Source organism: Pelobates fuscus, chromosome 4 (genome assembly GCF_036172605.1).
Source record: "Pelobates fuscus isolate aPelFus1 chromosome 4, aPelFus1.pri, whole genome shotgun sequence".
Classification (NCBI taxonomy): domain Eukaryota; kingdom Metazoa; phylum Chordata; class Amphibia; order Anura; family Pelobatidae; genus Pelobates; species Pelobates fuscus.
Window position 1 is genome coordinate 209,343,852 of NC_086320.1, and position 19,604 is coordinate 209,363,455.

At 38.2% G+C, this 19,604-nt stretch overlaps 1 protein-coding gene across 1 annotated transcript in view; it reads left to right on the top strand.

Annotated features, from left to right (window-relative positions):
* Window positions 1-19,604, top strand: part of MOCOS (molybdenum cofactor sulfurase) — a 560,804-nt gene that overhangs the window by 246,012 nt on the left and 295,188 nt on the right. Inside the window, exon 5 of the mRNA XM_063451877.1 lies at window positions 4,206-4,282. Within this exon, the coding sequence (XP_063307947.1) occupies window positions 4,206-4,282 (77 nt within the window). The remainder of the gene's footprint in view (window positions 1-4,205; window positions 4,283-19,604) is intronic.

Consider the following 19,604-nt stretch of genomic DNA (forward strand, 5'->3'; position numbering starts at 1 on the left):
AAAGGATATTAGTCTCTTACAGTGTGGTGTCTCCGCATGACTCTGATTCCTTAATTATAGGGAGTATTATCTCTCCAAGAGTGAAATAATTGTCATCATATAAAGTAGTCTAATAAAATTTACATTTACAAATAAGAACTGAATAGACAAGAAAATAAGAACAGCTGCAAGCAATTATATCCCAGTCAATTTTGTTCCATGGCAAAAGGTGACTTACTCTTCGTTATGAAGTCCAAATCCCACAAGGCTGAAGTATAGGTTGTTCCCCAGTAACAGGAAACTAGGTTGGCTTTAAATAGCGGGTCTTTCCTCTACAACATGAAGGTTTTTCAGTTTTTGAAACAAAACTGGGAATGAACAGCTGCCTAAACCCACCCTGAGCCCTTTAAACCATTATTTTCTTCCAAAGCCCAGATGCCAAACTTGGAGGCATAAGGTGAGACAAGACTTTAGATGCCAAGTTTAGAAGAATGGGTTTGTCCCAATAGGAAAAATGCAACTTACAGTAGTGATAGTGAGCAACAAAGAAAATAGCATTCACTGTGGACCTCTTATAGAGAGTTAATATGCCTCCGGTTTACTAGTTAAGGTGCATATAATTGTGATCAAACAAATACAATCTGTAAATATACTTGCAAACAGTAATCACTTTGACACCTCCTCCTCATGGTGAATATCCATTTCCTCCCCTCTGAATAAATGCTATTAACATGAATCGCTTTCTGGCGATTCATTTTCTTAGCCCAGGGAGGCGTGGGACAGGAGCTGGAGCTTGTAGTCTGGAGCCAGCACACTGCAGCTAGTGAAGTCGGCCAGCCTCTTCTGATGATGTCAGACGCCCCCTCCTCCTGACAGGACAGGAAATAGCAATCAAATAAGGTGGGAGTGAAGCAGATCTAGAGGAGCGAGTAGAGTGCTGCCCTTTAGGAGAGAGCAAGGGACAGATATGTAAGCTAGAGGTTACTCTAGGAGGCCATAAACTTTCCTAAAGAGATGGGTTTTAAGGCACTTCTTAAACAATTGAAGACTAGGGGAGAGTATGATGGCAGCAGGCAGGCTATTCCATAGGAAGGGAGACCCACAAGAAGCCCTGCAAGCATGAGTTGACCGTACGAGCAGCGGATAGGAGAAGGTCAGGGCAGAGCGGAGAGACCAAGAAGGGGCATACCTATGGATCTGTGATGAGATATGAAGGGCTAGAATTGTTCAATGCTTTATAGGTATGGGACTTCGAAGTCATGCTCCAATCAAATGCTTCACAGAGAAGCATTGTTGGACTTGTGAGCACATGCATGGTGAGTGCCATAAATATATTAATCATTTTTTTTCTAAAAGAGAAGCATTGAATCTAGGGCCTCTATATAACAAGCATTGCATGCTATATCACACATGTGCTTGTGGTGAGTGTTTACAAGCAGAGAGAAGAGCTAAGTGACTGCACACCCACTTCTCAACTGAATGCCGGCAGGAAAAGGAGGGCGGGATGAAGGACTGCATAGACGGTACGGGGTTAGACACTAGAATGGGAACAAATGGTGGGAGGAAAATATTCAACTTGCAGGTGTGTTCATAGCGCTACCTGCAGGAAAAGGAGCTGAATTTGTCTTTTATCCGCGAAAACTAGATCCTGGCACAAATACACAGATTGCTCTGTATAGGCAGTGTTTCAAGCTGAAACGCTGCATGTATAGATCGCTTGCTCTGTGACCAATTCTAAATAGTGGTCTATTTAATTCCATTAATCCAAGTTAATTGAACTTGTCTGCAGAGGTAACATGGAAAAAAATATATAAAATAAACATACAAAGTTCAGAAAAAGACCTTAATCCTATTGTTCTTACAAACCATATACACTTTTCATTTAAGTTGCTATGCAAATATGAGGGGGGATAGTTCACCTTGCCATAATTTCATCATCTGTCTATTTCTAATGGTATATAACAAAATCCATTCAAATATGATTGTTAAACTAATTTGAAAATGTATCATTCTAACATTTAAATCTTCATCTGGTTGTCACTATTATAGAATATAACAAACAGCAAGAATAAGTCTTTATTTTTTAAAATCATGACTTAAATTGGGTCGTACTGATTAGTGCTTTAAATCAGAATTTAAATTGGCTTAATGTAAATCTAACAACTAAATGCATTACCTGACCACACATCCCAGAGACAAATCACAACAATTGGCTGTTAACAATTGTTTATTTGAAGTGGTGGAAGGTCATTTTTAATATCTGCCGGTGTCCAGGGGAATTAAAGTACCTAAATGTGATTTATACAGGTAATTTCTTGCTTCATGTACAATAAACCAGTCCCTTATATTCATATACATTTTTCTGGACTTTATATGTTGATATATTTTAAATGAACAACAATGTTTGACAGGATCGTTTATGAATAAAATGGGCAAACAGTACTGAAGCTGAACCTTAATGTAGATTGAAAATATGAAGGTAATACACAGTATTGGGGTTTGAAAACTTAGCTTGGCTCTAGAATCAAACACATGGTGTCCTAACTGCACTTATGTAATTTTAACCTACATCACCCCACAATAGTTTTCTTACTCTCCACATTATAACTGAGGGTCTACAACCAATTTCTAGGCACAACCTCTTTCCACATTGTTTGCCAATCCCTGATTTTCCTTGTATGTGTTATTTTGGTTGATAAGCAAAACAAATGAAAAAAAGAACTGTACAATGTATTCTTGAGCAATTTAACCCCTTAAGGACACATGACATGTGTGACATGTCATGATTCCCTTTTATTCCAGAAGTTTGGTCCTTAAGGGGTTAAACAAATTCAAAATTAAATGGAAAAGAAGGTGTAAATTAGAAGAACGGTGTGAATGTAGAGGTAACTAACTTCAATCAAGATATCGGTATTGAGCTACACACAGACAAAATGCGTGTTGGCTGAAGTTTGGATGCAGTTGGGACACTTGCCCAATATCAGTAGCTAATACAAAAAACAAGTCCTGTGATTAAACTCCTATCACTCCTGGGCGGCAGCAATGACCATAGTACACAACAGCCCCAATACATACAGCAAAAACCAAAGGAAAAAAGTTACCTGCACTCTCTCGCAAATCCCCATGTATATTTAAACAAATGGAGGTTTTTTAGTTACTCCAATGGCCATTGGAGGGAATTCCCACCTGCCACGTCAAGGCAAACCTCTCAGGTTGGTCTTACACTAACCTTTTACCTTGCTTCCTTGAGCTTCTGGCAAATATATTTCTAATGAGACAGAGAGAGGTATTTTTTATATTCACTTTTGTATCACACAGCTTTGTTACAATGCTGCCGCCCATCCCATGTGTTCCCTATTAAGGGTTAATAAGTATATAGGGGTGTATATAAAAAATATACCTTTCTCTGTCTCATTAGAGATATCTTTGCCAGAAGCTCAAGGAAGCAAGGTGAAAGGTTAGTGTAGGATCCTGAGAGGTTTGCCTTGATGTGGCAGGTGGGCATTCCCTCCAATGGCCATTGAAGTAACTAAATAACCTCCATTTGTTTAAATATACATAGGGATTTGTGAGAGAGCGCTGGTAACTTTATCTTTGTTGTTTTTACAATATCAAGGCACATGCTTTTTTGTCATGATTGAGACACCACTATGAGGTGGGTCAAATAGTACAGCGATGGAACCATAATGCTGTTTTTTTTCTGCCTTTATATATTTTAAGGTATTTTTAAGAAAATATGTATCATTCATTCATACTTTTTAATTGTGTGGTGAATCCTTAGTACTCAGGGTTTATGTTTACACTCTCTGTGAATATGGGAAAAACAGCATGGGATTTATGTTTGGCACATTCAAGCATTATGGCATTTTTAAACAACATTTTATTCTGATGCAGGACAAAACCTATTTTGCAACACTGTTTTAAATAATAATCTTCTACTGCTAATTAAGTGTAAAAATACTGTTAATCTCCGATAGGAATGTAGTAGCCTTGTCAAATTAATTGCATTTAGAAAATGTGATATTACAGTTACAATAATAATTTTTACTGACTCTAAAATAATGTGAAAATTGTTATTCTTGACTGCCATAATGGTATGAAAATATATGTGCATACTTATTGTTATTTTACTAATTGGTCTGTCAAGAAGTTTATTTATATATGTAAAACAAACTATGCATTTTTCTGTAAATTAATTGATTTATAAGAGTCTCTTTCTCTTTTAGATTTGAAGATGGAACAGTTTCATTTTTGGACATAATTGCACTAAAGCACGGATTTGATCTTTTGGAGAAGCTTACAGGTAAAACCTACTTTAAAACATCATTTTTTTTTTTTTTTTTTTTACTAGAACTGTGATCAAGCTGACATTTTATAACATCCAACTCTGCAACACATTAACACATTAAATAGGCTGTTACTTGGCACGTACCTAGCTAGCCACATCAATATGTACAATTAACATAGCAGCAAATTATGTTTGTGTGGCATATAAAACACAGAAAGACCATATAAATTGTTAATACACAAGTTGAAAATGGGGCATTATTGAAAGTGTATAAAATACTGTGACTCGTGTGTGTGTGTGTGATATGATATATTGAATAAAATAAAGTATCTAAGGTCAATGTGTATATATTGAAGGGGTTGTGTTCCCCTTTGCTTTTCTGTGTGGAACCATTATTTATGTAAGTAGGAAAAAAAAGTACTAGAGATCTGTCACGCCAGCCGCAGGCCGCACTTACCTCTGACACGTACCCACCTGGCTGGTCGAGGTCCAGGGGGTGTTGCAGACTCCATTTTTGCAGTCAGTGCTTGCATCCGGCACATTTACTGACACTTCCATCTTGCCATTCTAAGGTCCGGTAATATGTTTAGGGACTTTCTGTTTACCGTATTAGATTACTTAGGTTCTGCATGTTGGGTACCTGCTAATTCTGACAAGATTTATTTCCTGTCTTTTCTGCCGTGAAGGAATAAATAAAACAATAATTTTGCCAGTGGTTAATCGGTAAATGTCTATTTCGAGTGAGATTGTGTGTGTATAGATAGATAAAAAAAAAAATGTGGTTATTAATCTGGACCTGTCTAGGGCCCAGATAAATACCTGCACCTTTGCATTAAACTTACTTCTTTATGTTTACTTAGGTAGTAATATTTGAATTTGGTGTAGAATTGGTGAACCAATCTGGTCTTTTCAGCAGTTCAGTAGTTAAATCAGTTATTTTTTATATTGTCTGTATATTGGGTTTGAGAAAGGCATAAATGTTACTTAAAGTAGGGGGGGAAATGTGTGCATTATCCCAAGACAATTAAGTATCATCATTTACAAAGCTTCCCCAGCTAGCACTTGTAGAAGACAACATAACAACCACAATCATATTGTAAGAGATGAGGTGTCTCATTCCTCCTGTAGGTAATGCATGAACAAGGGAGTGCACAGTTACAGGATTAATATTTTCTAAATCTTCTTTACATTTCTAAAATCATTAGGAGAACATTGTGGTTTCTGCTGATATACTATTTACATACTGATGTATCAATAACTGGCTCAAAATATAGATGTATTAAAATATTGTTTCTACTTAAATTTGTAGAGAGAATAAATATTTTTTTTCAAAAAGTACATATAAAATATAAACTGAGAAGTCCTAGGAGTTCAGATTGCTATGTATAATTCCTGCAGTGATGTAATGGAAATAGACGATAAAAACTTCCAATCCAGATACTCTAATAGCGTTGCAAGTCAAATAATAAAAAATCAACCAAGAGCTCCCAGGTCTGAAACAACTCATATTAACTGGGTGTGACTGTAGATCTCCAGGATCTGGTGCGCACCATTGGGGACCAGCCAGTCCCTATAATATCCAAATCCAAACTACAAAAAATTCAAGAACAAGGAAATCCAAGAAATATTGCTCCAAAACAAAAATGTATTACATCATCCAGAAAGACAAGAGCAGGTTACAGCCACCTCACTTTCCGGATTTTGTGCTGCACAGAATATTATTCATAAGTCACTCATGATTAAGAGTTCTGTTCAACATGAACGCATAAAGTTTGGTGTCTGTTACCTGCTCTTGTCTTTCTGGATGTTAGAATACAATTTATATTGGAGCAATAATTACTGAATTTCCATGAGCGACCACTTTTTTTTTAGATTTTTATTTTCATGCCTCTGTATGGGAGAGCTATAGTCAGCAGGACTTTTGTGACTAACGTTAACTTGCTCTAACAATGTTCCTTTCTTTTTTTCTTTATGCACATACGTGTTGTTAAGGCTAGTTTATAGAGGACTGTGAATCTGGATTCTGAGTAGGAAGGGTTATGTTATGTACTTCCAATAATGATGGCGAAAATACTAGTTTACATTTCCGTTTCAATGTCTTAAAAAAGGGCAAGTATATTCTATTTGTGTTCTTTTTTTTTTTTATTTGCAAAGCACATGCATTAAAGGAACACTATATTGTCAGGAATACAGACATGTATTCCCTACACTTTTTGTAAAATCACATTTTAGGTTTCGGGTCACCTTTGCCTCACTTTAAAAATGTAGTTTACTTACCTTTTTTCCAGGGCCGCGTCGGTCTCATCGTGGCTGGCCTCGCTCTGCTTTGTCTCCTTGGCTGAAGTCATCAAATTTGATAATCTCTGCCAATCCAATGCGTTCAAATAGGAAAGCATTGGGAGGCTAGTGCACATGCACGACAGTAGGCCGCACTGTAACAATCAGCATCTCCTCAAAGATGCATTGAATCAATGCATCATTCTGGGGAACATTAAGCATCTCCATGCAGAGCGTTAAGATGCTGAACACCAGTGCTGCACATTGTACAGCAGTGACTCAGGAAAAACCATCCAACTGCCTCTAGAGGTGTTCGTAGGTAGCAATGTAAACACTTTTTTTATATGAAAAGGCAGTGTTTACATTAAAAAGCATGCAGGGACACACTATAGACCTACTATAGACACCAGAAAAACTAGATCAAGCTGTTAAGATGTAGTTGTTCTGGTGACTATAGTGTCCCTTTAAGCATAATGCAAACAAATCAGGGTGGTTTGCAGTTGTGATTGACTTTGATAATAACTCCATCTGTATTATAATATCACTAGGACATATTTGAACTCTTTAGAGACCGGGAGCAACAGCAATCGGGTAAGTGAATAGGACGGCGCAGACGTTCGATTCCACCCACCGGCGTTTAGAGCCACCCCTTCAAGGACGGCATAGAACGCCTGCGGTCCTTAAGAGGTTAATACATTTATATTATTATTTGTAACTCTGTCTATACACAACACTATACTAGACATAAACTACACACTTCAGATAGAGAAAATGTTGCTTGTAGGTCTTTTTCAACGAGCAAAGTGAGAAGAGTAGAAACAAAAGCAGAACTAAAATTAATATCTCGTTGCATGGTACAATGTCTCTCAGAGGCAAATCTCAACTTTTTCACTTTCAAGCTTATAATGTTGCAAAAGACAAATTGAGGGATATTTATCAATGTGTTCTGAAAAGTGTCAACTAAATGCCATAATTTTGAGCGTATTTATTAGTCTTCTAAGTGATCTAAAAAGTGAAATTTTCCATAGTAAATTCTGCTAGTTTTCACAGAAATGTCCATTTCAAAAGGCAACCAAAGTTAGAGTGGAAAAAGAGAAGAACTCTTTTCTGTTATAAAAAGTGGTAGAAAAAATGATTGTGTTGTGTTACTAAAAGAAAAAAACACAAAAGCAATAGATGAAAAAATCCGACAGATTTAATAAATTGTGGCAACAATGTGCCGAAAACTAGATGTTAAAAATTTTAAAGCCCTACGCAAATACTATCAAGCAACAGTCCTTCAGAGAATCCTCTGTCTTGTGTGTCTTTGGAAAAGGTGGTAGTTAACTCAGCTTTACACGCAGTCCAAACTCTCTGGACGTGGAAGCAAATATGTAAAGAAACACAGTTATCACCCAAACCAAGCCCCCTCATGCAGGGCTGGTGCTAGGATTTCTGACTACACAGGCGAAGATGCATTTTGCATTTTAGCCCCCCTTTTGAATTTTACCCCCATTAGTGTTGCATATCCACTCTCTTACCCCTCTGGTCCCTTTGTGCCTCATACCCCCCTTTAGTGTGTCTCATACAACCCCTCTTATGTATTTCTTACTTCCCCGTCAGCCCCTTTCTGTCTCTTTCTTCCCCCTAGCCCCTTTCTATCTCACTTTTTCTCCCATATAGACAGACATAGATACAGGCAAAAATACATACATGCACAAATACACAAACATACAGACACACAACCATACAAGCACACCAACATAATTATTCAGGCACACACATGGTACGGGGAGCTATGTACTCATCAAAACAGCTTGCTTAAAGCTATATCAACACTGTACAAACACCACCTGGTGGGTGGCCTGGACAACAAGAGGCCGTTAAAACGGCGGTGGGAGGATCTGACTGACAAATCCTTCTCAGATGCTCAGTGGGAAAATATATTAATCCTCCATCACAAGAGCACTCTGAGTTCCGGTTATCAAGAATTGAACTACAAACTACTCTCCTTCTGGTACAGTCCCACACTCCTACACAGAATTTTCCCAGCTGTACCAGCGACGTGTTGGAGGTGCAATGAAGCAGAAGGCACCATTCTGAGAAGCGATCAAGGGTCAGATCAAATAAACTCTAGGGGATAACGTCACCCTAGACATTGACAAAATACTATTGCACTCTGCACCTCTACCAGCTGGCAAATATAAGAAATCGATACTTCGACATCTCCTAAATGCTGCTAAATCCCTGATCCCAGCGGTTTGGAAACAATCCATGTCTCCCACGATGGAACAATGGATGGAAAGAATGGAAGAGATCAAGGTGGCTGAGTCAGTTCTGGCCTCACTCACAAACAGTGAGAAGCATGCTGCGCGATGGCAACCGTAGACTCCAAACCTGGCAAAGCGGGATATCCGGGGAGCCCACTTAGCGGTGGGGGTGCCCCAACACCTTCATACTTTACCTGCTCTATTCTTCCTTCTGCTGAACCTACCTTATCACTCTTGCCTTGCTTCCTTTTTTCCTTGCTACTTTTTTAAGACTAAATCGGACATGTTCAAACCAGCTTTACTGCAACTAATGACTCTCTGCAATACAGACAGTGGTTGGTCTGGCTGGGAGGAGGAAGTCATGGAACAGGTAGTCTCTTCCACAAAACCATTACTGTATTAGGGATATGAAAGTGGACAACAGAGGCCGGGACATGAGAACAGGAGATGACCCAAAAGGGAGGGCATAGACCTTCCCTGACCTGGACCACACGCTTGGCTCAGGGAGGGTGAGGGGGAAAGGTATGAATAGCCAGCGTGATGGCTCCATACCCATACGTTTACAAGTACCAGACCTTCATACATCACAACAGACCCCGTACACAACACGGACTGACTGCTCGGTTTCAGACAATATTTCGCACACTGCCCACATTCCTGCATAACGCACAAGGCATCCTGACCCCCATTATGAGAATGCGGCAGACTAACTCAAGGTCATCAGTAAGCATCCCCAGGCAGATGACCCTGCACCCACTTCCTGGCTCCCAGCTAGGGAGCAAAGTTATGGCAATATATTACATGTGCATCGCGATATCATACCACCCACGCTTATTGAGTCGTATGTGTAACAATGCTACTTAATGTGCCAAACTGTGGGAGTTGCGGTGACCTGCAAGTTTACGCGCTTTACGTCCTTTCGTATCCGTTTTTATGAACAAAAAATAAATAAAAACTCTATTTCCTTAAATATGTTAAAGCCAGTGTCACACCCCATGTCTGTAGAAATGCTTGGCATATTTACTCACAAGACCCGGTATTCAATAATCATGAAATAACTGGACTTCCACTGATCCACCCACATACAGGATTATTTACTAAAGTAAGAATTCAAAGTGAATTTAAATTTCAAGATCAAAATAGCCAAACTGGAAAATTTCTCTGACCTTATAATTTAAATTCACTTTGAATTCATACATTAGTAAGTAATCCTGCTAATTTAAAAAAAATCCCACAAAGTAGCAATGCTACATTAAAAAAAAAAAAAAACATGGAAAAGAGATTTCCTTATAGTGCATATTTGTTGAAGTATTACAAACAAAGCCTTCCTTGTTATATTTCAATAAAACTGTGCTATGTGGAAATTTCTTCTCCAGAATATCTATTTTATTAAGTTCTTTTGAGTGCGGTATCACTAGTGTGTGATATACTAGATGCAAAATAAATAAAGGTAGACACACTCACAATCTTCAGAGCCTGAGGATAAGGCTCTATAATAATGCAGCTGTACCGAACAGAACTCTTGGTTCCAGTCGGACGGGGGGGGTGGAGCGATGACGTAGGACGCACGGGCGTACGTCCACGCTCGCGGAGATGCTGGCGCTCTAGGGAGACGAGCCGCAAGACGCCTGGACGGACGGACGAGACCGAAAAGCTGATTGTGAATGTGTAAACGGGTTCGCAAGTCTACAAGCCCACAAGCCCACAAGAGACACCGGACATAGACTGACTCGAAGGGAAGCACTGACTGCTGGAGCTTTGTTTTTCCGTCAGCGGGTAACGAGGGAGAGACGCACCAACGGCACCAACGGCTCCCGTGGGGGCAAGGGGAGTGATTACTGCCTGTGCTCCGATCAGTTCACCCAGAGAAGAAATGTAAGTGCCTTGGTGGGGAAAAAAAAAAAATACCAGAGGGGTCCAGTGTATAGAGGCAATACTGTAATGAGGTAGCAGCCTCACTAAGCCCCATTAAGCTTCATTAAGCAATTTAGCCCCACTAAGCAAGCTAAGGGAGAATCTCCTATAAATAATACAATACCTATGGATATAAGACGGATGAATTAAAATAAGAAAAAAAAAATATATATATATACAAATATATAAAAGAAAGAAAATGAGAACATTTCTATGTGGGCAATGAATACTGAGACAGGAAGGCTGCTGAAAGCAACCAGCGAGGCAAAAAAAAAAAAAAACGGGTTAAGACAAGTGAAACCGACACAGAAGTGTATAATCTGCCAACCAGAAACAACTAAGATTTGATCTGCAACTTAGAGGCCTGTAACACTAGGAGGGAAAAGATTTAAAAAAAAAAAAAAAGATGTCACATGGAAAATATAATTTTTTCTGCTGGCCCTTTTAAAGTATAATATTTAAAGTATAACACTTAAGATACTGGCTTTAGCTAAAGAAAGCTAACGATTGATATTCCAACGGCCTCAAAGAAGCGATTAATACTACAAAGGTCCGTCTGAAATTGGTTTAAAGGGAATTTTTATCTTATTTTTGGGGGGAATTTTTTTTTTTTTTTCCAAAATGGCGTCCAGGAGAGGGCAAGATAATAAGCAGCTGATGAAGAGAGAAAGAGATAAGAAGCTAGAAAGTACGACAGACAGAAGGCTTTCCTCCTCTGCTTCGGTCCAAACACAGAAACAAGAAACAGAGCAACAAAATGTATTGGACTCCTCATCCCAATCATTTAAAGAAGCAGATAAAGAAGCAGATAACCTATCCCCAAAGAACATATTTACAAAGCTAGGTCCAAAAGAACATAGCGCGGATGAACTACTCCTGCATCTTGAGTCTTGCTTTGAACGCCAACTAGAAAAAATTAAAAAAGAGATTCATGAAGGCTTTATGGAATGCAAAATGGAGCTAACAAAGATGGGAAAGAAACTTAAGCAGAACGAAGAAAAAATAGAATCAATGGAATTTCAGCAAGCTGCAACGGAAGACACCATGAGAAAGTCAAATAAAAAAAATAGAGGAGCTGGAACTTAAAATTGCAGAGCTGGAAGATCGCTCACGGTGCAATAATCTCAGAATTAGGGGAATTCCAGAATCCATTAACAACGATAAATTGCAAGATTATATAATGGAGATTTTTTCTCAACTGGACATACAAATGACAGACGCATTAAATTGTTTGGAAAGATGCCACCGAGTTATGAAGCCTGATTTCGTGGCTCAAAGTGAACCTAGAGATGTAATGATATGCTGCTCGTCATACAAAATGAAAGAACAAGTGCTAAAAGCATCAAGACTCATTAGGATGAAGGATCCCTATAGCAAAATCATGATCTTTCCGGACATTTCCTATCATACAAGGATTAAAAGAAAAACGTTCGTAAATTACACAAGGATTTTGCGTCAGAAGAACATTAGATATGCTTGGCGATACCCTTGCAAAATCATTGTTTCGCATGACGCAAGGACATACTCCTTTTCGGATGTCACAGCAATTTCGAAATGGTTTACCGAGCAGAATTTTGATCTGGATAACATAGCAGAGGAGGATAAAGGACGCTCCGCCTCTCCTGCATTATCTACAGCCGACTAAAGAGATAGATAAGCAACGGCAAGGAAGAGAGATTACACAAAGCTCAAAGGACCACAACCACTGAACATTCAATGTTTTTGATGAAGGGAAGGCGATTGACCCCATTTCCAGAGACTCCTTTAAACTCCGCTCACTTAGGGCGCAAATTGACTTTGAAAATTGAGAATCAGTAATAATGTAGCTAGAGGGATATACCATACTGTAGACACAAGCAAAATTAGGATACACAAAGAATTAGAATTTAAGAATGAAAATTTTCTTTTCATTTTAAATGATGAAATTTTTCTCTTTCATCATTTACCTGAAGATAATAGTTTGGCACAAAGCTGGTCCACTTAAACTTTTTTGATTACATAAGCACTAGAATTAAAGGCTTTCTGCTACTGAACTGTAAAGAGACCGACCGGGAGATGAAGCCTAGGTGATATAAATATCCCTGAGTTAATAAGTTATAAAAAAAAAAAAAAAAAAAAAAAAAAAAGCACGCGTTTTAAGAGGCTGGAAGGATTAATTAAGCTTAACACCGAGAAACTTGAACACTGAGCACTTATAGATATAGCTTGAGAATTGTAAGGCGCTATACAAGAAATGGGTGTAATTTGAAAAATTATAGTTAGAAGAACGAAAGGATGCATATAGATAAATGAATGTAAATAACTAGAATTAATTAAGGTTAGATTGACACTGGTGGATATGACATACTAATTCTTGATAAGGGGCCGCTTAAAACACCAAGGGACAAAAGGAACTCTATAATAACATATACTTAATAGAGTGCAAAGTAGGAAGATGGTCCAGAACGATGATAAAGAGCTAGGTGGAGAGATGCAGTGGAGGGGGGAGGGAAGGTAGAGGATAAAGACGGCCTTAATGGAGATAGGGTTTGTTTTTTGTTTTTTGTTTTTTTTTTTTCTCCCTTTTGATAAGCTTGAAAATGTATAAGTCCGGGGGGTAAATGAAACATCTGGCCAAATGCTCTCAAAGAGGGGCAGCTTAGCATCACAATATTGATCCTGTATTGGATCTGATTGGAGGTTCTGCGGAAGAGGGCATACCGCAGGCCCATCCATACTTCCTTGAAGGGATGATTTTTGTAAATGTGTTTGTGAGTGTAAATGTTGAGAGGGATGGTGAACGGTATAAGTTGACTATGAAAGATAGAATTCAATTTCAGAAAACAGTAACTAAAGATATCTTTCCTGCTGGGAACATAACCTTGAGTAAGTGGATGGAAAAAGAGAAAGGGAGACAAGGAGAAAAGTAGGCTAAAAAAATCACATGCTAAATGTTGTTTCAATCAATGCGCAGGGTTTGAACTCCCCACAGAAAAGAAGACTCCTATTTGATCAAATTAGAAGCGAAAAGGCGCAAGTCGTAGGAATTCAAGAGACCCATTGGCGCAGAACAGACGAAGGGAAATTTACTTGTAAAGATTTCCCCAACTCAGTGTGTTCTTCTCTTAAAGATAAAAAAAAGCGGGGAGTAGCCATTTTTTTTTCATCGACATTAAATGTCGTGATTAAACATGTAAAAACTGATGCGCTGGGTAGATGGATTATTCTAGTTTGTATAATAGAAGATAAACTTTATACAATTGCTAATATATATGCCCCGAATACCTCGCAGATTCAGTTTTTATATAAATTCTTTACACAACTAAATAAAATCAAACAAGGCCATACTTTAGTTATGGGGGATTTTAATCTGGTAACAGATCCCAATATAGATAGAAAATCCGAAAAAGTCAAAATTCCGTCAAGGAATGTTTTTAATTTGGCAAAAAAATTTCGGAATATAATACAAAGAGAAGCCCTCCTCGATTGCTGGAGGACTTTCCATCCAACAGAGGTGGATTTCACTTGCTTCAGTAAGACTCATTGTTCTTACTCAAGAATAGACTTTATATTTGGTGATCGAAATTTAATAGAAAATGTGAAATCTACAAAAATAATTACGGTAACATGGTCAGATCATAATATGGTGAAAATACAACTAAAGAGTAACCGCTTAAAACATAGGACAGACTGGAAACTGAAGGATAAGCTATTAATCTCCAAACCCAATAGAGAACAGATCGCAAAGGCGATAGACATGTACTGGTTGGACAATGACAATAACGAAGTCTCCTCAATTACAAAGTGGTGTGCATTCAAAAGCGTCATAAGGGGACAACTTATTAGTTTAGAAGCACAGGTTAGGAAAAACCGACAGGAATCTCTTTCCAGTTTATATATTGAACTAAACGATTGTTATAAAAAAAATACCACGACACCGTCAAGAATGACCTCGAATCAAATTAGGATAATAGAAAATAAAATAAATGAAATACTGATAACTAAAATAAACAAGAATCTCCAGTATATGAAAACAAATTATTATTATAGGGGAAATAAGGCGGATAAATTACTTACTAATAAAGTTAAAAATATACAAAAAACCAAACTAATTACAAAAATAAAACAGGGAAATGAAATTCTATTAGAACCCAAAAAAATTGGAGAAGCATTTAGAAATTATTACTATAAACTTTATAATTTGTCGGCCACATCTTCCCAAGAGGAGATAGATTGCTATTTTTCAAAGATTCATCTCCCTAGGCTAGATGATTCTCAATTAGAACAACTGAATACAGAGATTTCACTCCAAGAAGTTCATGACGCAATTCTCGCCATGAAAAAAAACAAAGCACCGGGCCCAGATGGGTTTACAGATTTTTTTTTCAAAACATATAAGGACAAGCTGATCCAGAGACTGGTAGACTGCTATAACTTAGCGATGAATACAGGCAAACTGCCCAAAGAGATGCTGGCTGCAAATATTCTACCTATTTTAAAAAATAATAAAAATTCGGAGGAAATTAGCAATTACCGACCAATAGCACTCTTAAATAATGACTATAAAATTTATGCCTCTATCATCGCTAAAAGGATAAAGAGTATAATCTCCTCCCTGATCTCAGATGACCAGGTAGGATTTATACCAGGAAGGATGTCCTCCAATCACATTAGGAAGATATTAAATATACTTACAAAGATCCATAGGAACAAAATCCCCTTTCTAACGATGGCCTTAGATGGAGAAAAGGCATTCGACAGAGTCGGATGGAATTTCATGCAAGCAACTCTGAAGGCTTTTGGGTTGTCTGGGCGCATTATCCCGGCAATTATGGCCTGTTACTCTTCGCCATCTAGTAGGATTGTTGGAGGGGGGATCAAGTCTGACTGGTTTATGGTATCAAACGGCACCCGCCAAGGATGCCCTTTATCCCCATTATTATACATCTTAACAGCTGAACCCTTGGCATATGAAATACGTAAAAATCCGGCAATAACAGGGCTAAAAAAAAGAGACAAACATTTCAAGATATGCCAATATGCGGATGATACATTGTTAATGCTAACCAACCCTCTCAAATCTGTATCAGCTGCTATGCAGGCAATTGAAAATTACAGCCGCCTGTCAAACTACAAACTTAACATACAAAAAACGAAGGTTCTACCCTTCTATATGCAAGAGGAAGAGTATCAGTATTTATCCGAACATTTTGCCTTTAGGTGGGAAAAAAAGGGATTTGTTTACCTCGGGATCAATATAGTGAAAAACCCCGCAAATATAATGACAGCTAATGTAACCCCCCTGATTGAAGAATGTATCCAATCTTTAAAACACTGGAACTCTATGCAGCTATCCTGGTGGGGGAGGGTTAACTTCATTAAGGCATACATTTTTCCCAGGTTTATTTACCTTTTGAGGATGATTCCGATTCAGATACAGCCTCAACAACTTAAACTTATAAATAAGATTTTTAGAGATTATGTATGGCTACAGAAAAAACCCAGACTGAGTCAGGATCTCCTGTATATGAAATACAAACAAGGTGGCATTGGCTTTCCAAATATTTTTATATATCACCAAGCGGCTCAGCTAATGCATACCCTGCCATTAATCAAACAGGATAAAATTTCACAAAACTGGTTTGAAATAGAAGGGGAAGATATCACTACCCCTTACAATAGTGTAGATATAATGTGGCCTACAAGGAAAAAAAGTCGAAATAAAAACACAGGATGCACTACAGATAACATGATAACAAAACCCCTTGTAAAATTTTGGACTCAATTTAAAAATCAATTAGATCTAAAAAACAAAATATTACCCGCTGTGCCCTTTAAAAGTTTAGAAGTCTGGATAGAAAATCTGGACACATCAGAATGGATTGGAAAGGGGATTAAAAAAGTAGCAGATATATTAGAGGACGGTAGGATTATACCTTTCTCCGAGTTACAGAGAATTTATGGTCTCTCGAATGCACAGACTTTTAACTTTATTAGGATCAGGAGCTTTCTGTTAAGCTCCCTTAGTAGTAAACTGAAGTCTCCTTTAGTAGTCAAATTAAACGAATTAATTGACACAGAGAAGGACATAAAACTACTAACTAGATGTGCTGAGATCATGAAAAATATAAAAGGATATGTTCAGCCCCTAGCAAAGTGTAAATGGGAAAGAGATCTACGGATAGAAATTAACATAAGGGATTGGAATAGGGCTCTTCAAACAGTATACTCTACGACACACTGTTTAAACATTAGGGAAGCCCATTACAAACTTTTAAATCGATGGTACCTGACCCCAAAGAAGATTCAGAAGTTTTCGAAGGGAGAGACCTCTAGCTGCTGGCGATGTGGTGATGAGGGGGCTAACGAACTCCATATATGGTGGGATTGTCCTCCAATCAAAGCAGCATGGGCTCAATTTATGGGACACATTAACATTCTTTTAGATATTACGCATAGCTGGACTCCTGATACTCTGCTCCTCCATATAAACCTACCGCAATTATCAAAGGAGAAGAAGTGCTTATTGATCCACGCTTTGATGGCATTTAAATTAGCCATAGCAAAAAATTGGAAAAAAAACAAGTATTGAATCCTGGCCACATATCAAGGCGATTATCTTAATCCAATGTAAAATGGAAAGGGGTATAGCATCACATTTAAATATTAATACTCGTCTATTTGAGATATGGGATGAATGGATAAGGGTGCTTGAAAACCATACCGAGGATAGCTTCCTTAACTAGGAGAGGTATAATTTACTAAATGACTGATAGAGAAAAGAAATGTCAACTTTACTGTTTGTATGTCTGTATATGTATGGGTTCAGGCACAGTATGGTTTGTAGAGTAAGAAGATAGGGGCGGAGGGCACTACAATCTTGGCACTCCTCCCTCTACCAAAGCTTACTGGTTAGAAGCATGTTGAGAAGAATAGAGAACTGCTCAAACACTCTTATAGGGCAATACGACTTGTATTAGTGAGCATAGGCTTCTATAACCTTATTTATATACACATTGTACTGTACCTGTTTAAAAAAAAATAAAAAAAAAAAAAAAAAAATAATGCAGCTGTACTGCTATAGGTAGCACCCCAACTTCTTGGATAAACAGAAATCTCAAGGCGAGCAAAACATAGGAGATTATGGTGCAGTATGTCTGTGTTTATAATATCCCACATATCCCCAGCAAGTTTGCATGGGCATATTAATAAATATATAACATTTGTAGTATGGTATGTAATTTTATAGTAATAAATTGTGGATTTCAGTACTATTTGGTAGTCTGTCCGATTCCAGGTTCCAGATTGCGGAGTGTCACCCCACACATTGACACCAGGCATTTACACCTGAGAGCCAAGGCACATATGGGCTCTTATTAAGGTGAGAGTCATCTTTTCTGAAGTAATTTTAGCTTATTATAAACACCATAATCTTCTATGTTTTGCTTTCCTTGAGATTCCTGTTTATCCAAGAAGGTGGGGTGCTACCTATAAGAGCACAGCTGCATTACTATAGAACCTTATCCTCAGGCTCTGAAGATTGTGAGTGTCTACCTTTATTTATTTTGCATCTAATATATTGCAAATGCCATTTGTTTTAGGTTTTATTCTCTTTTATGTATCACTCTGATACCGGAGAAACTGACGGAAGCCAAGCACAGAGAGATGGACACAGGTTTCTTCAGGAAGGAAGAGATCTTTATATCGATTCACCAACCGGGACTCAGAGAGACTAATGTCACCAAAAATAGCTAAAATCTGAGCCCTGATCGTACAGTGTAGACACCTTATATAGACATATAGCTCCTCCTATAATCAGTTCCACCTACACGTACTCTTACCCAATCAACAGAATAGAGACTAAATTCCTGTTTGACCACATGGCTTGCCCAGCACTATGGAGGAGGGGAATACTCGTATATCCTGTATTCCTACACATGCTCCTTACACTACTGATTGTATTGTTGCCACGTGCAACCAACCGACCGATACATCAGCATATGCACGTACACATAACACGTGGCAATCTCGGCCTACTAAATTTATTTTTACCGAGATTCCACCACATTATTATTATTATTATTATTATTGCCATTTATATAGCGCCAACAGATTCCGTAGCGCTTTACAATATTTTGAGAGGGGGGGATGTAACAATAAATAAGACAATTACAAGAAAACTTACAGGAATAATAGGTTGAAGAGGACCCTGCTCAAATGAGCTTACAGTCTATAGTAGGTGGGGTATTAGAAACATTAGGATAGGAAATATCAAGTAGGAGTGAAGCAGAGCTGGAGGAGAGAGCAAAGCACTATCCCATAGGAGAGCAAGAGACAGGTAAGTAAGGGAGAGATTACTCTGGGAGTAATTCCCATAGTTATTCCCCCCTTTGATGCCTCTGATATTTCATAATTCCAGATGCATCACTTAATCAGGGTTTGCTTACACCTCAAGTTGCCATAAACCAGACTAGACTTTGCGACTCTCTAGAGATACGAACCCCTCAGCATTCCTCTTCCTGTACGTGTTCTCCTTGATTTAGAGCCTCGTACCTGCAAACAGCCATTATCTGTGCAGCAGCCTTTCTCTCTGCTATATTTTCTATAATGCTCTGCACAGACCTAACTACCAAAGGAATCAGACATGGTAGGAGAAGGCACAGCATCAAAATTAGCATGACTCCACCTACCAATGCCTTAAGTCCTCCAAACTGCTCATACCAGTTACCAAACCAACTACTTGGATTATACCCTTTCCATACTTGAGTAGGCACATGTGCTAGTTTAACCATATGGCTAGTAAGCTCAGCTATTGCTTGCCCTTCATCATCTATTTGAAGACAACAATTGCTTAGATTAAACTTCCCACATACATCTCCCTCTACTGCCAATAGGTAATCCAAGGCTAATCTATTCTG